Here is a 22,045-nt window from a genome sequence, read left to right as displayed (position 1 = left end):
TGAAGGAGTGAGTGAGGTGGTAACTCAGATGTGTTTGGCAACGTTCTTGAAGCAGACACTGAGTATAAGGGTAGGCTAGCTTCAGACAAGTGAATGCTGACTTAAGTAACTTGCACTAACAGTTTTACTTCTTTTACAGATCATTTAAGGAATGATGTAGCACTAACATTCTAATGACACAGAGGACATTATCCTATAGAAAAACATGGATACTGGCAATCCTGAGTTGAAAAGTGATTAAGAAATTTGACCTGGAATTGAAGATCATTTAGAAAAACTTTAACCTGATTATTCTATTTATACATTCCCTTTTTTGGCTGCACAAGAATGATAGGTATCAATAATAAAAGTCTGTATCAAATTAAGTCTGAAAGTCCTCTTTCAGTAAGAATGAAACATAGACTAAAGGATTAAAAGTATTGCACAAGGGCTGAATTCGAAGTATTTTTTCTTTCTTACTGGTACATGAAATAATGGTTCACCTGACAAGTAACCCACGGCACCAATGGGATATGGAGAGTTGCAAAGCTGGAATTAGAACCCAAAACCTCTCAGACTGTCATGTCCAGCTCCTAACTAGCATGGTTTCCTACCTCAACAAGTGGACACAGCACTGTATGTAGCCAACAGTTTTGGACTTCTTCAGGTGTACAATTCTGTAGTGTAGACCCCAGGCCAAATATCCTATGAGAAACACTGAAACACGAAAAGAATTCTTGCTTTTCCATACCTTTCTTCTCCTCGGCACCTGCATCTGATTTGAGCGTGTGGCTACTACTGTGGAGGGAATCTTTTGAGTCTTCATTTTCATCCAGGACCCCAGCAAAGCTGATCTTCCTTTCATATCTGTGTCTGTCCAACTCAGGATCCAAACGAAGCCTGCAGCTCTCCAAGTCCTGCAATTTCAGTGAGGAAGGAGTACATGAACGCTGGCATCTCCTTGGCACTGCATTGGTCTTGTGGCAAACCTCCCTCCATTTTGAATTGCACCCAGCTCAATTTGCACAGAGACAAATTCCTCTTTCTCTAATGCCAATTTCATATTGTGGCCATTAAAGAAGCTTCTTGCACTAAAACACACACACACACACACACACACACACACACAAAAAAAACCTTTCCCAATTCATAGTTTTTCCCTTTTCCTCAAGTTTTATCTTTGAAAAAGCACAGACCTTGTTTCAAATCTAGAATTTGCTTCCTCACCTTCTAACCCTTTGTCCAAAGTTTAAACTGCATCTTTGGCATTTATCTGTTTATTAAATGATCATGCACTGAGTATGAATGTGTTAGGTACTGGGGGATAAATAAGACATGGTTCTTGCCCTATAGGAACTCAAAATCTTGACACAGAGACTGAGAAGGCAAATACAGGATAAATTTCCAAACTGAGAAACAGAATAGGAACTTAAAAGTCAGACTTGGAGGCAGAATAATTCCCCACCCTCACCCCCTGCCCAAGATGCCCATGCCCTTACATTGCAATAGGGATTTTGTGCATGTGGATTTAGCTTCAAGACCTTGAGATGGGAAATTATCCTGGACTAGCCAAATGGGCCCAGCCTAATCATACAAATCTTAAAAGCAGAAAGCTTTTCCAGGCTGTGGTCAAAGGAAGATGTAACTGTGGAAGAAGAGTGAGAGAGATGCCAAATTGTTGGCTTTGAAAATGGAAAAAGGGACTATGAGGCCAGGAATGTGAGTTGCCCAAGATATTGGAAAAAAGGCAAGGACACAGAGCCTTCTCTAGAGTCTCAGAAAGGAGTACAGCTTCCTTGACACCTTGACTCTAGCCCAGTGAAACTCATGTCAGACTTCTGATTCCTAGAACTGTAAGATACTATGTTTGTGCTGTTTTAAACAGCTAAATTTCTGCAGAAATGGAAAATGATTAAAGAGGTGATGTTGGAGTTTCATCATGAGGATTTAAAAGTAGCTCAGCAAACAAGTGAAGAAAGGCAGCTCAGCCTTAAGAAGTTTCCTATGTGAGGTCCAGAGGCTCAAAATACGATCAGGCATTGGAGGAATTTCTTACTCTCTTCCAAAAGGACCTCAGTATAAGAGGAGGGTCCATGACTAACTGCTTATGAACAGCGTGAGCCCGTACCCTAAAAAAGCCGTGGGGAGGGGAAGTATTTGGTAAGAGTTTGGTCGATGAGGCTCCCAATTGAAAATTTGACCTGTTCTGTGAATAGAGACTTGTTCAATTAGAAGATCATATTTAATTGATAATCTGTAAAACACTTTTGGAGGACATGTTGAAGGAAAAATATATCAAATGTTACTTTTGTTTCTATAGCACATTTTTCTCTAAATATAACCTAAGTCCTCAGATTCATCAATATGGAAAACAAAAACATTTTTTAAAAAACCTAGTTTGCTCCAAGATTGAAATTTTATGCATTTGTTATTAATAAATGAAACTTTAAAAAAAGATTTATTTATTTGAGAGAGAGAGAGAAGACATGAGCAGGAGGGCCAGAGGGGGAGGGAGAGAGAATCCCAAGCAGACTCTGCCCTAAGTGCAGAGCCAGATACAGGGCTCGATCTCATAATCAATCCTAAAATCAGGACCTATGCTCAAACCAGGAATCTGATGCTTAACATACTGTGCCACCCAGGCGCTCCTAGTAAATGAAACTTTAGACTCTACGCGTTGTTTCTTCTTTTCCCTTTAATTAAGAACAAAAGTTTGACTTTGGTACCTAGAATATTAGAACGTATCTCAAAAAATAAAGGAACTACATGGAATGTATTTAGCATTGTCAAAAGATATTCTAGGAATACAATTGCTTTCCTGAAATTAATCCCTTTTAGGAAAACTAATATACTTTGTATTTTGTTAGCCAAACTTAATTATATGAATTTCTTACTTAGGATAAAATGTAATATAACAACTCTGATTCTCAAAAGTCATTATCTCTTCTTTTATCCACTTATCAAAATCCCATCTCTCTTTCAAAGCTATATTCAAATGTGAGTTCTTACAGGAAGGTTCTTCAAGTTTTTCCAGCCCTTTCTTTGGCCAACCATAGCCCTTCTGCCTCCTTCTCAGGGCAACTCTTATATTTTGCATCAGGAAGTAATTTTTTATGTGTTGGATCTCCTGTTTCAATATATTTACCTCTGTATCACCCCTACTCCTATAACTATCACACCATCTTTTGTTCATGGTCTTACACCCAACAAATAAATATTCATCAGTCTTGGTATATATAAATTGTGTTTTGCTTCCCATTTTTTAACTTTAGGAAATTTGGAATCCAGCATTATATTTGTCATAACCTGATTTATTAAATTACATCAGTATATTTGGCATAGCCCCTAGGACAATGTTGCACAAAAGCATCTAATATGTTGTTTTATCTAATGAATGAATGTAGGCAATAGACTTCCTTACTGTTTTTTTTTTATTGTGGACTCATCTATCCATTGGATGGGAATTACTTGTTTTAATTCGTGTTATTTGGCCATTGGTTATTGGTTTCATTAATAGTTGGTAAACATTTGAATAGCAGTTTTATAAACAAAATTCTCTATTTAAAAACTATTTCTTTATTGTTCTCAAGTTTAGAAGTTAATATTTAGAGAAAAATCTGACTATTATGCTATTTTAGATTATAAATCTTATAAAAGTGCTTTTTCTTTTAAAAAGACATTATTTATTAGTATGGTTTACAAAAACATTGACTAAAGATGTTACCAGAAGCTCTTCACACACACACACACATATACAAATTATCTGTTTCAACCAGGGATCTGAGAAAAATTGTTAAGTTGGTAAAATGTTTTTTATCAACTTTTAAAATCTTTTGGTATCATTTTGCCTTTTCTTTTACCTCCATCACCCAACCAATCCAGTGAGTGGCTTCCTGCGATTTCCTGACCCTAACCAAGAAACAACTGTGGTTAAACTAATTAACTTTTAAATTAACTTTTAAATTATTGTATTTTCAGTTCTTTTGCTTTCTCTTCCACGTTTTGGAAATAACTAGGACTTTTTCAAACAGAAATTTCTTCTGAAATCTCATCCATTTTAGGAAGAGCCTTATGGCAATTTCTGTCCAAAGGACTTTTTTCTCTTGATAGAAACTGTGTCCCTGATTGTCTTTCACCCCCAAGCTTCAGATTCTAGAATATCTATTGCTTCAAAAGGTGATTATTTTACTACTTAAAACTTTATTATTTTGTACATTAGGTAGTTATTATTTTTACTGTTATTAAAAATGTTACTGAACTAAAAAGTTTGTTTTGAAGATCTGTAGACCCTTGCAGGAAGTGTTTTGTTAGAACATTATCTTTCATTTTGATGGTATTTATGCTTAAGCTGTTAGACTCACTATTTAGTACAATTTCTGAAGAACAATTGCAGCGTTTACAGCTTCAGTGTTGGTCTTATACTCACTGTTTATAGTACATTGAAAAGTGACTTGAGGTGTGTGTGTGTTTTTTTCCCCATCAACCAAAGTTAGATTAAACATGAGAAAAAGCTTCTTACCATTTATTTTATAAAGGTCACATCACAACATAATGCATATCTACACTGGACAATGAAAATTCCAGTGTAGTGAATGAAGGCTCTCTGAGGCCCTATTAAAGGTGATGTAGCTGTGAACTCTTTCCTCTCCTTGACTGAATGACTGAAGGCTCTGTTTTAGCTTAACTTCTTGCCATTTTCCACTAGTCTGCCAATTGGTTCTACAGTAATTTTTTAAAGTTTTGACTGATTTTTTTAAAAAATAAAATTTTCCATAATAATGGATATTAACCTATAGCTTTATGGAATTGAAAAGGAAAACAAAAATAAATTAGTCAAACTTTAAGGCTTTTATTATTTTTAAAATCACAGTGGATCAAAAGGGTGACCAGTGAAAATCTGAAAAATGGAAAGTAGATGTACCACCATGGTTTTATGAAGGCTTCAGGATAATTAGAATGCTGACAAAATAGCACTAGAAGAGGCCTTACAGATCAGAGATGTCATCCCACTTGACTTTAAACACATGTGTTGGCCTGGATTTGATTTTATAGAGTAATCTCAATATAATAGTAAAGCTGACACTCAGAAAATTAAAGGCCCAAGTTAATAGGAAATATAGTAAGGGCAGCAGGAGGAACTTGCCTGTCCGACAGCAAATAATGTAGCCCAAACACTGGTATGTTTCTCTTGAAAACATGCATTTTACCTGCAAATGTTTCCAACTTGAAAATGTCCATCTTACATTTTACAGTGTGAGGGAACAGGTCTTCCAGATGTTGGAAAACCAGAGGTAGAGGCAGTGTTCAAGGATAACAGCACCAATTCTTTCGTATGCTCACCCCCCCACCCCCACCCCAGTATGGCCTTGTTCATTTTGAGTCTGGTTAAAAAAGTAGGAGACCTGGTGGACTGGAAAACTGGCTAAAACAGAAGTGCATAAATTGTGTAACAATTTTTCTGGTAGAGTAGTATAAGTCTTGTGTAAAGAAAAAAAAATGTCTGGTTTCTCAGCTCTGGCAGGATTGTGCCTGTAATGAAAGAACCATTGGAAACTTGGTCCCTATTAGAGGACTATGGGCCAAGGAAAATCAGCTCCATCGCCTCTTGGCCTTTTGGCTAAGATCAAGTGTAGGAAAATCGGCACCAAGGGGTGCCCATCCCACACACTTTGTGAAGACGCCTGGCCCTTGCAGAATACTGGTATACTCTGCTAAACAAATCAGACCTGGATGGTGCAGGAGTATGCATGTGTGTGCACACATGTGTGTGCGCCCATGTGTGGTCTTCTTCTGCCTATCTATAAGAAGTACTGCAGGAATAACAGTACATAGTTAGAGATGTTTATATGCTAAATACGTAAGCAAGTCTTTTTGCCCATAACTTAAATGAGAAAACTCATTGGAAACACATTTCTATACAGATTTACGAGCTGCTAAATTTTTATGACAAAAAATTCTGTCAGTAATTTCTAAAAAATGCTGCCCATAAAACTCCTCATAGTTAGCACAGTAAAGGAACCAAAGGCTTGTGAAAGAAGATTCGAAACGAAGTAATAAGCATTGCTAAGAGAGTCACTCAAAATAGAGACCAAAGAATATCAAGGAATTAGGACCTATGTAAGTCTCCCGTTTCAGTTCTAGACACCATGGAGTTTTAACTTTTGTCAATTGCCACTTGTACACTGCACCTCCACTGCTTCCTAGAACACCTCCTACTCTGGATCAAAATAGAGATAATGTAACACCTGTTAGCTAAATATCCAATCCTGTAGTAGTTTAAACTCTGCAAGCAGCAATCATAATTCTTTTAAAATAAGTTATATGACCTTGTGGTTTTCACCTTTATACGCCTGCTCACAATTCCAGTTTGGAGCACACTTTCCATTTCCATGGACTCTGTGTCTCCCAGATTGCAATCCCTAAGACCTCAAACAAATGCTTCAGTTGTTTTGTGGCCTCTTCTTGGCCCAAAGGTTCGGAGACATTCCTAACATAACTGACAATGATCAATCCAGTGTTTTACCCAGGGGTGCTATCTTCAGTGATTTCAAGGTCAACTTCAGAGTTGTTACTTTTTGTAATAGAAAAAAAAAGGAGATTTTATAATATAAAAATTCCCTGGTTGAGTTTTTTAAATTATATGATACATTTGGCCATTGGGCATTTGAGGAAATTGCAGAAACCCAAAACCTAGCCACATGTCTGACTTCTCTGAGTAGCCTGATTATTAACACCCAGGCCTTACTTACCACCAGAGGCTCAGTGCGTGGTCTGGGCAGGCAAGAAAAGGTTTCTCGCAGGAAGGTGGTAATCTCTAGAAGAAGCTGGCATGCGGCCATCTTCAAGGCAAAGGGGCAGCCACATTTAGAGGGGTTCACAGTACCTATGGAGTGAAAGAGTTCCTTCATAAATAAACAAACCAATAAAAAATACAGAGAGGCACGGTTTGATGGACAAAGCCACACATGTGTAAAATCAAATTGCATATGAGAATGTTACCTGAACATGTCCAAAATGAAATTGTATATGAGAATGTTGCCTATTCATGTTCAATTTGTATTCCCTTTAGCATAATCTGTGCATAACCATATACCTCTCTTGTCCTCCACTTTGTAATTCCACAGTGAGTTCCTTAGTATTAAAATATCTATCAGTAAGAACTAGATTACTTTCCTTACGGCTCATAGAGTAACAAAACACAGCCTACTAAGCTAGGAAGCCTTTTAACAAAAACAAATGGAAAGCAGTCTTGCAAGATTTTCACATTGCTAATTTAATCAGATTTCGACTATGTACAGGGTGGTGAACTAGTTTTGGCACTATAAAAGTCTTCCCAGATACCTCTCATAAAATGAACTATCTTGAGGGCAATGATTTTGCTTCCAGTCTAGCCTAGATGTGTTTCTGCAACATAGACAAGGCACATATCATACACTATCATATTAGAGCACAGTTACACTAGAATTATGCAAATATTCTTTTTTGCTCAGAAGTACAGCAGTCTTGAATGAGTAAAATGTTGCCTCTATCTTAGACCCAGTAATGGCTTTTGCTCTAAAGGCGGCTAATGTTAAGGTGATACCATAGAGACTTTTAAAATTCTTGGGATTAGTTCTCAGTTACATGTCATCACTAATCTTGCAGAAATATACTGATTACCTATCAGTGTTCAGAAAAGAAGACCAAAGCAATGTCGAGTTCTGCCTCTCATAAGAGAAAGTATTTTGTTATTATCTATTTTGAATCAAGGCATCAAGCAATCACAAATATCATTACATATCAACATTCCAAAAATATTTCCTGTATGTTAGGCTTCCTTAATTGAATAGGAGATCTGCATATCTATACCTATACCTATACTATACTATATCTATATCTATACCTATATCTATCTATATCTATCTATCTATCTATCTATCATCTATCTATCTATCTAGATCATGGCTTATACTGAGAGTGGGTAGAAATTATGTTCTTTCTGAAGATATCTGATTATCACTCCCTCATGAAAACCATTGCTTTCTTTCCCAGAGATAATATGTGGGTGGGGACACTGCCTCTTATTAAGAACTGAAGAGACAAACTCCTCTAAAAATTTCTAGACTGGTACTTGAGCCATAATTACCTTTGAAATGCAAAATGAGCTATGTACTGACAAGAAAGTGGAACTAAACCAGATAATCCAGTCTTAACGGATAGACTGCATTAACTCTAGAAATCGTGTGGATGTGCAATAGTTTTTAAAAACAATCAAACACTAAATATTCAGTATAAACTTCTGGATATGTTGAGGTTACCCTCCAGATTCTTCTTGTCAATCTGTAAACAATGCACTTGGTCTTAGTTCAGGCTCTCTCATAACTATCATCTGAAATATCCTGTTAAAATGAGCAAGGATTGAGTCCTACATGCTTTCATCAAAAAGCTGAAGTACCAGGCATAACACATTGGTAAATGATACTTATGTGGTCTCATGGAGATTAAAGTCCATTTTGGCCTGTGAAGACACATTCATCAAATGTTGCTTTAGCTCCTCTCTGTTCTGAAGGACCCCTAGCAGACCCAGGGCAGTTTGGGTATAGCTTCTATAGGCATTCACTAGGTTCTGTAGTAGTCCTCAAGTGGTCCTAAGGATCAGACCCAATTCCAGTCTCCATGCTACTTTTCAGAGAATAGTTTAGACTATGAACTTGAGGGAGTCTTTAGGGACCAAGATTGTTGGTTCACTGGTGGGCTGAAAGACCCGTGTCAGAATTTGGTGTTTTGTCAACAGCTAAGTCAAAAAAATTGGCTCTGATGTGATAAAGGCTGTGAAGGGCAAAAAGATGAAAAAAATTGCCAAAAAAAAAAAAAATCCTGGGCATAAAAGTGGAAAAGAAGGCAATATGTTTTCTTTAATTATTATTTAATTACACACAATGTTACACCCTAGCCATCCTTTTACATTTCATGACTGGAAAGATGAAATAGGCTTGGTCTGATTTAACTAAGGACAGTCTGTAACATAACTAGGGAGTTTCGATCTCAAACCACTAGGGAAAGTCAAGAGGAAGATGCCTCACTGAGTCTCTGAGGTAATGTTATTAATTCCATAACCATTTAGGAATTTTGCAGTACATAAAAGGCAGTGGTAGACATACACAACAAGCTTATATGGTATAGAACACACATATGCACAAAATGGCATTGAAGAGGAATGCACAGGAATCTCTTTTTCTCTACTCTTCTATGGTGGGACTCACTTTGATTTTAACAAGTAAGTACAGTATACAGCAGACATTCACAGTCTAATCATCTAAATTATTTAATATTTCAAATTCATGTTAAATACAGTAATTAAGTAATCCACTTCTTTAATGATCTGGGAAGCATTTCATGTTCAATTCTATTTGGTCTAATTTTTTTTTTAATCTCCAAGAGAAATAACAAAATGTAAAACCTGATTAAACTTCTTCTGAGTCAGTAATTTTCCACAACTGTATTTTCTCAGAGAGGCCTAATACTAATCTTTGTATAATAGTAAGAGACAGACTACAAACCAATGGATGTTCCATATTGCCTGCCACTCCTTGTCTCTGTCTATATAGTCTTCTCTTTCTGATTCTTGCCCTCTCTCTGTGTGTGGCTTTATGCACATGCGTTACATCCATGCATAGGGAAGGGGGAAAAGGCGCAGTGAGGAGACATGGGAAGGTGGTAAGAATATGAAAGAGGAAAGGGAAATATTAAGTGCTCCTAAAGCAGAGATTCTTACAAGCAGGGGTTCTTGTAGTAAAGGGAGTCTCCTTACTGTCATCTAAAAAGTCTTCCTCCTCATCCTCCTTTCTCAGTCTCCTCTTGGTCTCCTCATCATAAATGAGACCCAGCAGGTTGGCGGGGCTCTCACTTTCCCCATGGCACAGCTCATTCAACCGGACGCCAATCGCCTACCAGGGGGAGAAAAAGAGTGAAATAGCACAAGGTATGTCAGACTCCAAAATAGGCTCTCACATTACAGAGGTCATAAGCAGCCATTAATGGGAAGGTATGTATAATCAGCTGGGCACATTAAACCAAGAGACTGATACTGAAACATATAGCATAAGCCTTCTCTATATGCCATGGTGTTGTTACCACATTTCCGTATGTGGAAACCCAGGGGTGGATGCCATAGACGCTATCTCCAAGGTCATTTAAAGACTTGTAGAAACTGGAACAATACCTTTGTGTTCTCATACAAAATTTTTTTTCTGAAAATACTTCCACTTAATTGAAAGTCATTTATTTTATAGGTCTCTTATAAAGGAATGTGCAGGAGGAATCTGCTGTAGTTAAAAAAAATAAGAATCCATGGTTCTTCAAAATGCTTCTGATTATGCTATTTTATGAGAATGTCACTGCCATGCTAATGAGTTTGGAGGCTGGCATGGATTTTTGTATAGCGATTTTATTTATATCTGCCATTATGTACACAGTTAATGGCTTTTTAATAGACTTTGTTCCCTCACTATATGATAATCCATGAACTAGTAAGAAATACTGAATAAAATTTTGGTAGAATACTGAACACCAACATAAAATCAATACTTGTTATCTGTTCTTCTGATTCATCATGCACTGCTGTCTGATTTGCCAAAGGGAATTTTCCACAAAGAGACAAAATACACCACCTCTATCTAATCCTTTTTACATTCCGATTACATACGGCGTTCGATACAAGAGATATGTGCTTAGGAAGGAGAGTCAAAAGCTAAAATTAGTACTGAACTTGGAGTTTGGCAGCTTGGTTACTATAGAATTAGTATTTTTTTTCAAATATTTGCAGAAGTTGCTGGATTCTGGGCATGCAAGCAATTAGACTCTCTACTGGAAACTGACAAGGATATGTCTTCAAATAAAAACACAAGTTGTTTGAATGTCTTGGCTATCTGGATGTAAAAAGGTCTCTTTAAACTCTGGAATTACATGACAAATTACAAAAATTCTATCAATGAGAAAGAAAGCAGTATAAAAAAGGTATCACAACTTCCTAAAAGCTTAGTCATTAGCTTGAGAAATTTCAAGCAAATTAAACAAAAACTAAAAACAAAGACAACTACCTCAACCAAAAGCCTTGTCCTGATGCTACTGTTCTGGAGATCTTCTCTAAAGAAGGAGACATGCAATTATGAGTCTGGAATGGAGCCAACAAACTTAATAGTGAGGAGAAAAAAATCTGCATCAATCATTCCAGGATGCTGACACTAAGCAATTTAAGTTAAATCCACAGTTCATAAACTTAAAGGGTTGCTCAGAAAATGGGACTTCTCTGGGGTAATACTAAGTGTCTACACAATAATTTAGAACTCCATGTCTCTTCCATGGCTAGAAAAATGCCTTGGGGATAGGTTTGTTCCTTTTTTCATTCATTAAATATTTATTAAATGAGGTCATCTGTTAGGTATTAAATAAAATATAGAGTTGAATAAATGGTTACAGTATGTCAGTATCTTTGCTTCATGTGTCCTAGTAGATTATAAACCTTCATCTAGAAGGATCATTGTTTGTCAACTGGGAAGGCTACAGAGGTTGAAAAACTAGTTCAAATGTGGTCAGGGATTCAAACACAGGGTATCTGTTTTTTGCTCTTCCCCTCAAGGAGCTTACAGTCTCCCGGGGAGGTAACAACACATCAAAATAACACATTAAATGCTGAAAGAGACTTTAAATAATTTGGAAGATGGACAGATTAAATTCAATTCAGAGAATCATATAATGTCTCTTTGCCATCGATTTTGAAGAATTAGTGTTTTGGCTAATAGGGAAGAGGAGGAGATGGAAAGTTCCAAAAGATCTATCAAGGAGGTGCACTGATGTGTTCAGAGACTAACAAGTAAGCCAGTTGGCTGAAGTACAATTTTGGGAGAGGAAATCATGTGCAGGAAGGCTGGGAAGGTAGACTGGGACTAGACTCTACATTCCGTAAAGCCAAACTCATTTTGTTTTCTAAGGAAGCACGATGAGAAGTAATGTGTGAGTGAGGGGGAACCCTTACTCATTTGACAGACTTTGTGCTAACAACATAGAAATGCACAAACCATGTATCCTGCTTTCAAAAATTAATGTAATAATTTTTTTATTATTATTGAACACTTCTTAGATGCAAAGGATTGAGATCAATGTTCTTTTAGATATATTAGTTCTTTTGATTTCATCATCCATAATCCTGGTATGGTTTGAACCCCAAGAGAGAGCAGTGATGCCAGATTAAGCAATTTGGGTTTTATCCCAAGGGAAAAGGAGAGCCACTGAAGCATTATAAGTGGGTAAGAAACACCATCTGATTTGCATTTTAGCCTAATCATTGTGAGAGCAGCTTGGAGAATGAATTAGAGGGGGCAAATCTGGAAGCCCGGAGGTAAGTATGAATGTTCTGCTTTTAGATGGGCCCTGCCATATGGAGATCATTTTATTGACAGTGTGTAGGATGGGTCAGATGAGGAGAAACTGTGGGAAGAAGACCAAATAGGAAAATATCTTAGTCATCGAGATGAGATGGAATGAAGATGTGACCTAACAGGACCTTGGTACATGGAAGAGGTGGAATCAATAAGGGAAGGAAGGTTGGAACATGTTCAAAGGCTGTCATCTTAGATAATGGTGGTACCATTTACAAGAATAGAAAGTTCGGGAAGGTTTGCACATGAGGGTATATTTATATGGGAAGAAAAGTTTTATTTTGGTTAGATTGTGTTTCAGGGTATTAAGCAAATGCCTCCGGAGTAGTTGGCAATGCTGGCCTGGGATCTGAACGGAGTGCTACAAATAGAGACGTCTGTGCCACTGGCATACAGGTTACAGTTGAAAACACAGGAATAAATGTATCCCTGCAGGAGGTTATGCAGGAAAAAAATGATAATAAATTCTGGGAATGTCTACAATTATGGGAGGGGGAGAAGGCAGGGGACCAAGGAAACAGAGGAGATAATGTCTAACTTTATAGACTTACTGGAATGATTAAATGAATTAAAGTTTACTTTCCCCTAATATGTTTTGTTCATTGCCTGGTACGTAACAGATACTTAATTGTCTCTCAAACAAACAAACAAACAAAACATAAACACAGAACTTCTTCCCTTCATTCCAGCTCCCCAATTTTTATATAAGAAAATCAAAAGCTCACGTCTCCCCATTGGTAGAAGAGCTTGGCAGCATTCCACTGCAGTTTCTGGTTCCGTTTGTTGCCCACGATGGGAGAGCGGCCCCTGGAAAGACCTTTCTTGGTGATATTCACGTGATGCCCTTTCATCCACTCTGGCCAGTTGCCACGGTTACAGCGGTGAACAAACCGGGCACATTCCAGGAACAGAGCTGCTCTGGCTACCACAGGAGCTTCCTGAGAGTGGTTGTTAAGGAAAGAATGATGTGGGATTAATGAGCAATAGACTGACCTTAAAGGGAATCACTACATACTTTTATTTTAGTATCCATATCTTGATTTAGGTTAGCCATATTTCCCAGGGTTGTATTATCATGGTTAATGGTGGTGGGGATTCTGGTAAATGGATCCTTGAAGGCAAATTTGGATATAGAAGAATGAGATATTTTAAGTGATTTCTGTGTTTAGTTTTCCCCTTTTGAAGAATCTCAAGTAATTTCATGACTCTATCTTTGCATAGTTAAGAGGCAGCTGGGATTTGAATGGGAGAGCGAGATAATTTTCAAAGGAATTTTTCAATATGAAGCTTTTGTTAAACCTAAAATTTTAACCTGTAGCAAACCAATATTCAATTTCTAGAACAGTCTTATGTTAATCAAGGGAGGCAATAGTGATTTTGTTCCAACAATAATCTGTTATCTATGACCATCCACATGCTCCACAGAAGTACTGTTTCTGTCATTTCTATACATTTTGGCTAATAAGAAAAGGAAGTGTTTATTAGATTTTGTTGAGTTAGTCTTTTTTCTCCTGACTTTGTGATGAATAACAGATCAAATTCTGCTTAAATAGGCATGGTTTCAATTGAAGATGTCTGACAAAAAGGAAATTATTTAATTGATAAATGGAAAACAGCATTTCTTCAGAAAATAAAAATATGGTTCCATCTTGTCATGTCAAGATGTCAAGATGTGTTTGAAAAAAAAATAAAAGAAAAAACAACTTTTAGTTGCTACCCAGAAACTGGTATCAGCTACTGACTGAAATCTTTACAAGCTAAATAAATAAACAAACAAACAAACAAACAAATAGATAAATGGAAGGAGGAGCATGAAGTTTCCCTAGAAGGTCAACAGGTCACAAAAATCACACAGATCAATAATTAATGTGTTATTTAACTTGTGCCAATTTTAAAAGAATGTTTCACAATATTAGCCATCACCTCAGAGTTACCTAAGAATCATAAATTGATTAATAACCTAATAACCACAAAGTTTTAAATTGAAATACTTTCTGTCATTTCAAACAATAATATTCTTAACAATGCTTTCATCCACAGTGTTAGAAAAGCGGATAATATATAAATATATAAAGAGTATCAATTACATGGCAAATTAGTTTTTATGAGTCATAATTCATAATTATAATAACAAACCTCTAGTCTAGAAATGACATCCTTATTTCAATGTTTTTAAAAATGCGGTATAACTTTTCTACCACCATACAGCTGGAAAGAGGTGACCATAGGATTCAATACCAGATCTTTCGAATGCCCAAATCTATGTTAGTTCTTCTTCTGTACCTGCATAGTCTTAATTTATACACATATAAATCTTGGTAAAAGATGATTTCTAGAAGGCATGTAGAAAGTTTAAAAATGGGGCATTGATGTCATGTGATGTTTTTCTCTAAAACACAAATATATGATCACATCATTTTCCTATTTAAAATTTATTATAGGTTCTATCCACCTCAACAATAACATGAATAAAGACACCCAATCTTTGTTATCTGGTTCATCTGTCTTTCTATTCCTCTAGTAATACTTCATGATCTAACTACATCAAACTGGTTACAGTCCCCCAAATATAACACCTCATTCCTTTTCATATGTTGTTTCCATGACTTGTGGAGCTGTTAAACCCCTTTTCCATGACTTGTGGAGCTGTTTAAAATCCCTATTTTAAAGAATAAGCTCTCCTTAATCTGTTTCCCCTTAGAGAGAGTTGGTGAATTCATACTTTGAGTACCACAGCATCTCAAGCACACAGAATGATTCAAGTAAGCCCTTTAGGCATTTTCTCATTGTCCACAGCTTAAAGGAAGCCATCAAGAATTCCAATAAGAAATATATTTATGTAGGAACTTGATTTCACAAAGCACATGATGTATTGCTACTACATACTAAGTTAATCTATGTGAAAATACAGAATACAAGATGAGCACTAATGGTGAGAACCTGTCATTAATAAAAAATGGACACTAATGATGAGAATCTATCACCCACTGCATTGGTGCTAAGATTTGGTAGCGAGTCAAAGGAACAGAAAGACTTGAGATTGCAGAGGGTCAAATGACTTTCTGGATCAAACCTATCAATATTGCAGTACATAACAAATAGATTAAATATCTACACTCTTTTCTTGCATTAAATATTTATTTTGTTAACCATCTCAGGTATGCTAATCTGTGTTTGGAAAAGGCTTGAACATCTGTCTCTAAAAATGTATGGCAGTCTGGAGGGCAAGGTGAGTGATGCGAATTTATTCTTAGCCCATCAGATTTTGACTCATTCTCAATATAAGGCAATGGGATTCATTGCTTAATGGCAGGGAGACAGAATTACTGCCGAGGCAGCATTATGTCACAGACCTTGGCTCCTACAGGATTACCAAGGGTGAAACTCAACCTACTCAAATGTATGGGACAGAGGATCTTTTTATTGCCTTTAACTTTAGATGACACTGAGAAGATTAACGGTAGAGGAGTGAAAAATCCAAATCATGCTTTGTGAGTTTTTCTATGTAGACTGGCTTGCCTTTTTCAGGGGGAAAAAAAAAAGTTTTATTTGCTTAGGAAGCTCAGAGCATTTTGAATGAGAAGCAATTTTGATTTTCTTTCAAACACAAGTTATAATAAAACTCAGATATTACTAGTTATCAGCCCTAGGAAACCCTAAAGTTTAGAAATGCAATTGAGATCAATATGAAAATAATTCCCATTAACTAGGCAGCACAATCTTAAAGGGAGGGTTGGTTATTATCTGATGAATTTGATCCATGTAAATTGTAAAACCAGGTAACTTTTGGAAATGTCACTCTCCACATTGAGGAATGAGACATAGAATAACTCAAATATTGCTCTTATAATCTTTATGAATCTGGTAGATGAAAACAGGCTTGAAACCCTATCGTCAAGATGGCACTGAATCATAGCACTTTCTGGGGGTATTGTAGTGTCTATTTTACTGTACAGACAATGAGGGAGTTGTTGAGGACTCTACAAAGCTATGGACTCTACCATGATCCTGATAGAAGATACCTAGCAAGAAGTACTGACTTCACACTGTGTATGAAAGAACATTCGAAGCATTCTAGTGTGGATATGGCTAAGGGGAATTATTTCCCTTATAAATTCCTTTCAAAGTGTAGTTTATAAAGTATTGATTTTTAGGGGCAGGGTTATAGAATACCTTGGAAAACAGATTCTTCCTGGACACAAAGAAGAGTCCATTTTTCCTCTTTTGATGGAGCTTACCTCTTATAGCTCAGCGCAATCTGAAGAAACAGCAAAAAATGGAGACATGACAGAATGGATAAGGATGGATTCACATCACAGAGAAAAACAGCACAAATGGAGAAAAATGAATCAGAAGAACGCTGCATGGATGAAAAGAACCACAGAGTATCAGGGCATAGTCAAAGGTGAACATCTAAACAAAACTTGATACCACTGGTATACCACAGAGAATTTTTACTGGTAGTCCTGAAAGATAAGTAGACATATTTAAACTTATTTGCATGTCTGCTAGATCACCTTTTTATGTTCCATAATACCATGGAATGGCTTCAATTCAATTATGGCATAACTTCATAGTTTCAGACAATCCAGAAACAATTTTAACTGGGAAGACTAGATTGACCTAAAATATTAGGTTAAATCCTATGGAATTTGTAGATTTGAAGGTCAAAAATAGTTGAATACTAACAATTTCACATGGTTTACTCTTACATAAGGTGTTCTCTGCAATGACTACAGAGCTGTTCAGTTAAAGTTACATGTCATAAGAATGTCATTACACAGCACAGATTTCTCTAACATTCTACAACGAGAAAACTTCCAAGTGTTGCCTACTTTTCCTTGACTTCCTTTGTCATTTTTTCCTGCATTTTATAAGATCATTATGTATATTGAATGTTTCCTTTATGAAAGTGAAGGAGAGAACTGGAACACTAATTCAAACAGCCGTGCTTTATTTTGCCTGGGGACTTAGAAAATATTGTTACCAAGATACGATGGTTAATTGAAGGTTATAATTGCAATACATTCCTTTCCCTGAAGGACTATATCTAAACTTATTATGTGAGAAGAAGCCCTGATTCTGAAAACTCACATAAAACACTGGACAGGAACTGTTTTAAAAGACTGAATATTTTATGTTGGTCCCTGGGGAATTACATAATATTTTTATTGCCTTAGAAAAAAATTTAAAGCTCTTGCTGGTGCAGGATACCTACTTATTTAAGACCAATGGGAATAGGCAGTTATTGTGGGTCCTAGTGTGCATTGGAAGCTCGTTTGCCAGAGGGTATGTGCTTGTGAGTCAGTATTTATTACTTAGTTTGTATTGAATTCTCTGCCTGACTGAGATCATTAAGTAACTGACAGGCTGCCTCTGTCCCTGCTCATTTCCACAGTAGCTGTGGGCAACTGAAATCATTCAGTTGTCAGACTAGAGGCAGGCATTATTTTTTAGTACATGGTCTAGATGGCTTGCCATTTTAATAGTTACTCAGATCACACTAATATTTTGGGTAAGTATTATAAAAAACAAGTAAAGTCTTCTGTTTCTGACAATATGATGGATTAGGTTTAAAGATGAACTTCCTATGGTTTAGACATCTAAAATATTGGATAAAATATTCCCTCAATTTCTTCACTTTGCTTTTGCTTTTGTTTCTAACACAAGATAAGAGACTACTGAAGAGTAAAAATGACAAGCACTTGTAATTCTGGTGGGGAAGAGAGACAGGTGCCAGCTAGCATAGGAATAATTACCCTGAGGGTTTCTACCGATTATGAAGAGGCTAGACCCTGGGTTTTCAATGGGCAGTGAGTTAAATGTCTGGGCCCAAGTACAGTGGGAGGTTAATTCATACGCTTCTATGTAAAGCCAAAATGCCAGGTGAGAGTCACCTTTAGTGGATGAGAAAGAAAAAGATCTACCCCACCGAAATAGGCTTGCCTGACTAGGCTTGGCTCTGGCTAAAACAGGAAAAAAAATTCTTTTATGAGAACTCCTAATCAAAATACCACATTCCTGTATAAGTTTAGAATGGTACTACTTCCATGTTCCTTTACCTCCTCCCCCCAAAGAGTTTAAAAATGGTTTTAGGTTGGTGATGTTTCCAGATGCCTGAGAAAAGAAATGGAAATCCTCTCTGGAGGAATACTTTGAATCAGTACTTCTCAAATCTTCAAACTTGAGTGTGCATTAAAGTCACTTGGCAATATAGAATGAAAAAATAGTGTTTTTATGATCCCTCTCCAGAGATTCTGATTCAGTGTATCTGTTGACGGTCTGAAAATTTGCATTTCAAACATGCTCACAGATGATGATGATATTACTGGTACACTAATTAACACTGCTTTTAACATAGGTCTTAAAGAATTCCCACAGACAATATTCCAAGAATTTAAGTTCACATAAAAAATACATTTAAAAAAATCCACCATGAGTAAGAGAAGAAACAAAAAAAGTATAGAATGAAACCCACAAAGACAGCAATTATTGGCACTGTTGTGAATCAAATACATTTAAAGATTAATGTGGGTATTGAAAGTATGATGAAAAATTAAGTTATCAAGGTTGACCAAGCACTTTTAAAACAAGAATCAAATAAAACTTCTACAGATAAAAAGTAGCACTTGAAATTTATAACTCAATATATGGATTAAAACACAGATTAGATCATGTTTTTTTCCAACTTCAGCACTATTGAACATTTGGGCCAGATAATTCTTTTTTTATGAAGAGTGCTCTATGTATTATGAGATGTTTATTAGCATTTTTGGTATCTACCCAGGAGATTCTAATAGTCATCATCAGATTGTGACAATGAAAAATTCCTCCAGACATTGCCAAATGTCCCTCAGTGGGCAAAATTACTCGTGGTTAAGAACCCTGGGATTAAACAAAGTGAAAAGAGACAAAGTGAAATGGAAGAGATATCTCAGAAACGCACTCAAGATATAGATTGAAAGAGAAAAAATATGAAAGAGAAGTTATCAAAAATAGAGGATAAAGTATTAAGACCTATCACATACCTTTTCAATTTATAGAAGTAAAGATCAGATAAAATGTGAAAACCATAATCTTGAAAGAGATAATAGCTGAAAAATTTCCGGAAGAGATGTAATATACCAATTACATAATTCAGGCACTTAATCAATCTCAACTAAGAGAAATATGTTAGAAACATCTCAGTGAAACTGAAAAATATTAAAAGTAAAGAGAAGATATTAAAAGCAATTGGGGAGGATGGGAAGATTATATTATATATATTCCCATACGTAATACAATGACAAGCCAGAAGACAATGGGATAATACCTTTGATGTACAGAAGGAAAATCTTAGTCTATACTTATAATTCTAGCAAAAGTTATCTTTTCAGAATAAGACCAAAATAGACATTTTCAAGTGAACTGTTAGCTGAGAGAGCTACTGCCAACTGATCATCACTAAAGAAATTTCTGAAAGATCTCCTTCAGAAGGACGGAACTTAGGAGGGATGTATGAGATGCACGGAGAAATGGTGAGCAGAGAATATGCTTTTGGGTAAATTTTAAAATAAGTTTCCTGAAAATCAATAAAAATAATGTCTACTTTGTCAATGTTTAAACAAAAAACAAGACAGAATTAAATCTCAAACAATAGCTGGGGTTAAAACCTTCTACAGTATTTTAGTTTGAGAGAAAAGATATTAATTTTAGACTTCATTTAAACCTGTAATTTAAAAAAATAGAGAATATAATGATTTCCAAGCTATTGAAGCAAAATAAGACAATGCTAAACCAAACCAAACCAAATCAATAGAAATAAAACTAAACCTAACACAATCTAAAAGAGGATATGAGATAGAAACAAGAACATATACTCAATGAAATAATGAAAATGTGATAAATAGGCAAAAAAGGGAAGTGAATCTATATCAGCAATCATAATTTGTGCAAATGGACTAATTTTCCAGGGGAAGAAGTTGTTAAAGTGATATAAAAAGAATATCTATTTTTTATGAAAGTCACCCCTAAAACACAAAGATGTGGAAGAATTGAAAGTAAAGGATTGGGAAAAAAAAGACATACCAAGCCAATGCTCACATAATAAAATGGTTTCAGCTGTATTAGTGTTAGAGAAAAATCTGTCTAAGGTAAAAAGCATTACTGGAAATAAACTGGGTCACTCGATAGTGATAAAAGGTTCATACCTTTTATCTGTCACACTTCAAACTGCTGTTTGGTCAGAACTACAAGTATAAATGTCATCAAATTTGTCATCAGAGTGAAGACTTAAACATAACTTAGTAATCAACAGATCAAGAAGTAAAGAAGAATGGAGATTTTTTTTTAAGATTTTATTTATTCATGAGAGATACAGAGAGAGAGAGGCAGAGACACAGGCAGAGAGAGAAGCAGGCTCCATGCAAGGAGCCTAACATGGGACTCAATCCCAGTTCTCCAGGATCATGCCCTGGGCTGAAGGCGGCACTAAACTGCTGAGCCACCTGGGCTGCCCAAGAATGGAGATTTGAATACAAAATGCTGAACCCAACAACTGGAGACTACATATTCTTTTCAACCACAAACGGGACACTTATGAAAATTGATAATGTTTAGTTAATAAAATGTATAAATTAATTCCAAATAATCAGTAAAAATAAAGTTACAAGTCAATAACAAATGGATGCCTAACAAAAACTTGGAATTTATAAACTGAAACATCCACATATATATCTAAATAACTCATGGGTCAAAAAGAAAATCATTAAAGAAATTAAAAATTACTTAAAAATAAATTAACTAAATAAATAAAAATATAGCTTTTTGGAATTTATGGGATGTAGTTAAAGCAGTATTTAGCGGGAAATTAATAGCTAAGTGCTCAATTTGGAAAGGAAAAATAAAATTATTAGCTAAACAATCGACCAATAAGCTAAAGAATAATACAATGAATGCAAAGCAAGAGAAGAAAATAAAAGAACAGGAGTAAATGAATTTGAGAAAAAGATAAAATAGACTCAACAAGGTCATTAAAAAAGATTAATAAAATTGACAAGTATCTGGCAAGACTAATCAAGAAAAAACTCTCACAATCTACTACAAATGCTGCCAAAATTAAGAACTGATAAGAAAATGTTAGGACAAATTTTATGCCACCAAATATGAAAATGTAGGTGCAGTTGACAACTAAAAAAACTAAAATTACTTGATCTGACTCAGAAGTATAGTTGAGGTGATTGGCTAATCAATTCAGAACTGAAATTCAATATCTCTGAATTTATCAGTGGACTCAATATAATTCCAAGAATAAATCAAAGGATTTTCATGAAACCTGACAACCTAATTATAAAATTCACACAGAAGAGCAAAGAGCCATAATAAGTAGCTTAGGTGATATTAAAAGTTCTAGCTATTAAAACAGAATAGTTTTACTCTGGGTAAAAGGAAAATGGAGCAGAAAAAAAGAAACACTCAGAATTACACTCATGAATATATGGAAACCTGACACATCCTTAAGATAATACAATGAATTTTAAACAATGAATGAAATGAAATCTCTGCACATCAGAGAATAAAGTATAAACTAGTAATATATTATCCTAAGATAATTATGTTCTATATGTAAAAAAGGGAAGAAAACAATTTCGATCTTAAAGCAATCACACAGT

General features: G+C 35.7%; 1 protein-coding gene across 1 annotated transcript in view; it reads right to left on the bottom strand.

Annotated features, from left to right (window-relative positions):
* The window catches only part of UNC80 (unc-80 homolog, NALCN channel complex subunit), a 214,769-nt gene that overhangs the window by 105,393 nt on the left and 87,331 nt on the right, over positions 1 to 22,045 (bottom strand). The window contains 4 exon segments of the mRNA XM_055345384.1: positions 731 to 896; positions 6,729 to 6,862; positions 9,770 to 9,905; positions 13,121 to 13,333. Coding sequence (XP_055201359.1) covers positions 731 to 896; positions 6,729 to 6,862; positions 9,770 to 9,905; positions 13,121 to 13,333 — 649 coding nt within the window.

The sequence above is a fragment of the Nyctereutes procyonoides genome, unplaced genomic scaffold (assembly GCF_905146905.1).
Source record: "Nyctereutes procyonoides isolate TBG_1078 unplaced genomic scaffold, NYPRO_anot_genome, whole genome shotgun sequence".
NCBI lineage: Eukaryota > Metazoa > Chordata > Mammalia > Carnivora > Canidae > Nyctereutes > Nyctereutes procyonoides.
This window is presented reverse-complemented; position numbering and strand designations above follow the sequence as displayed.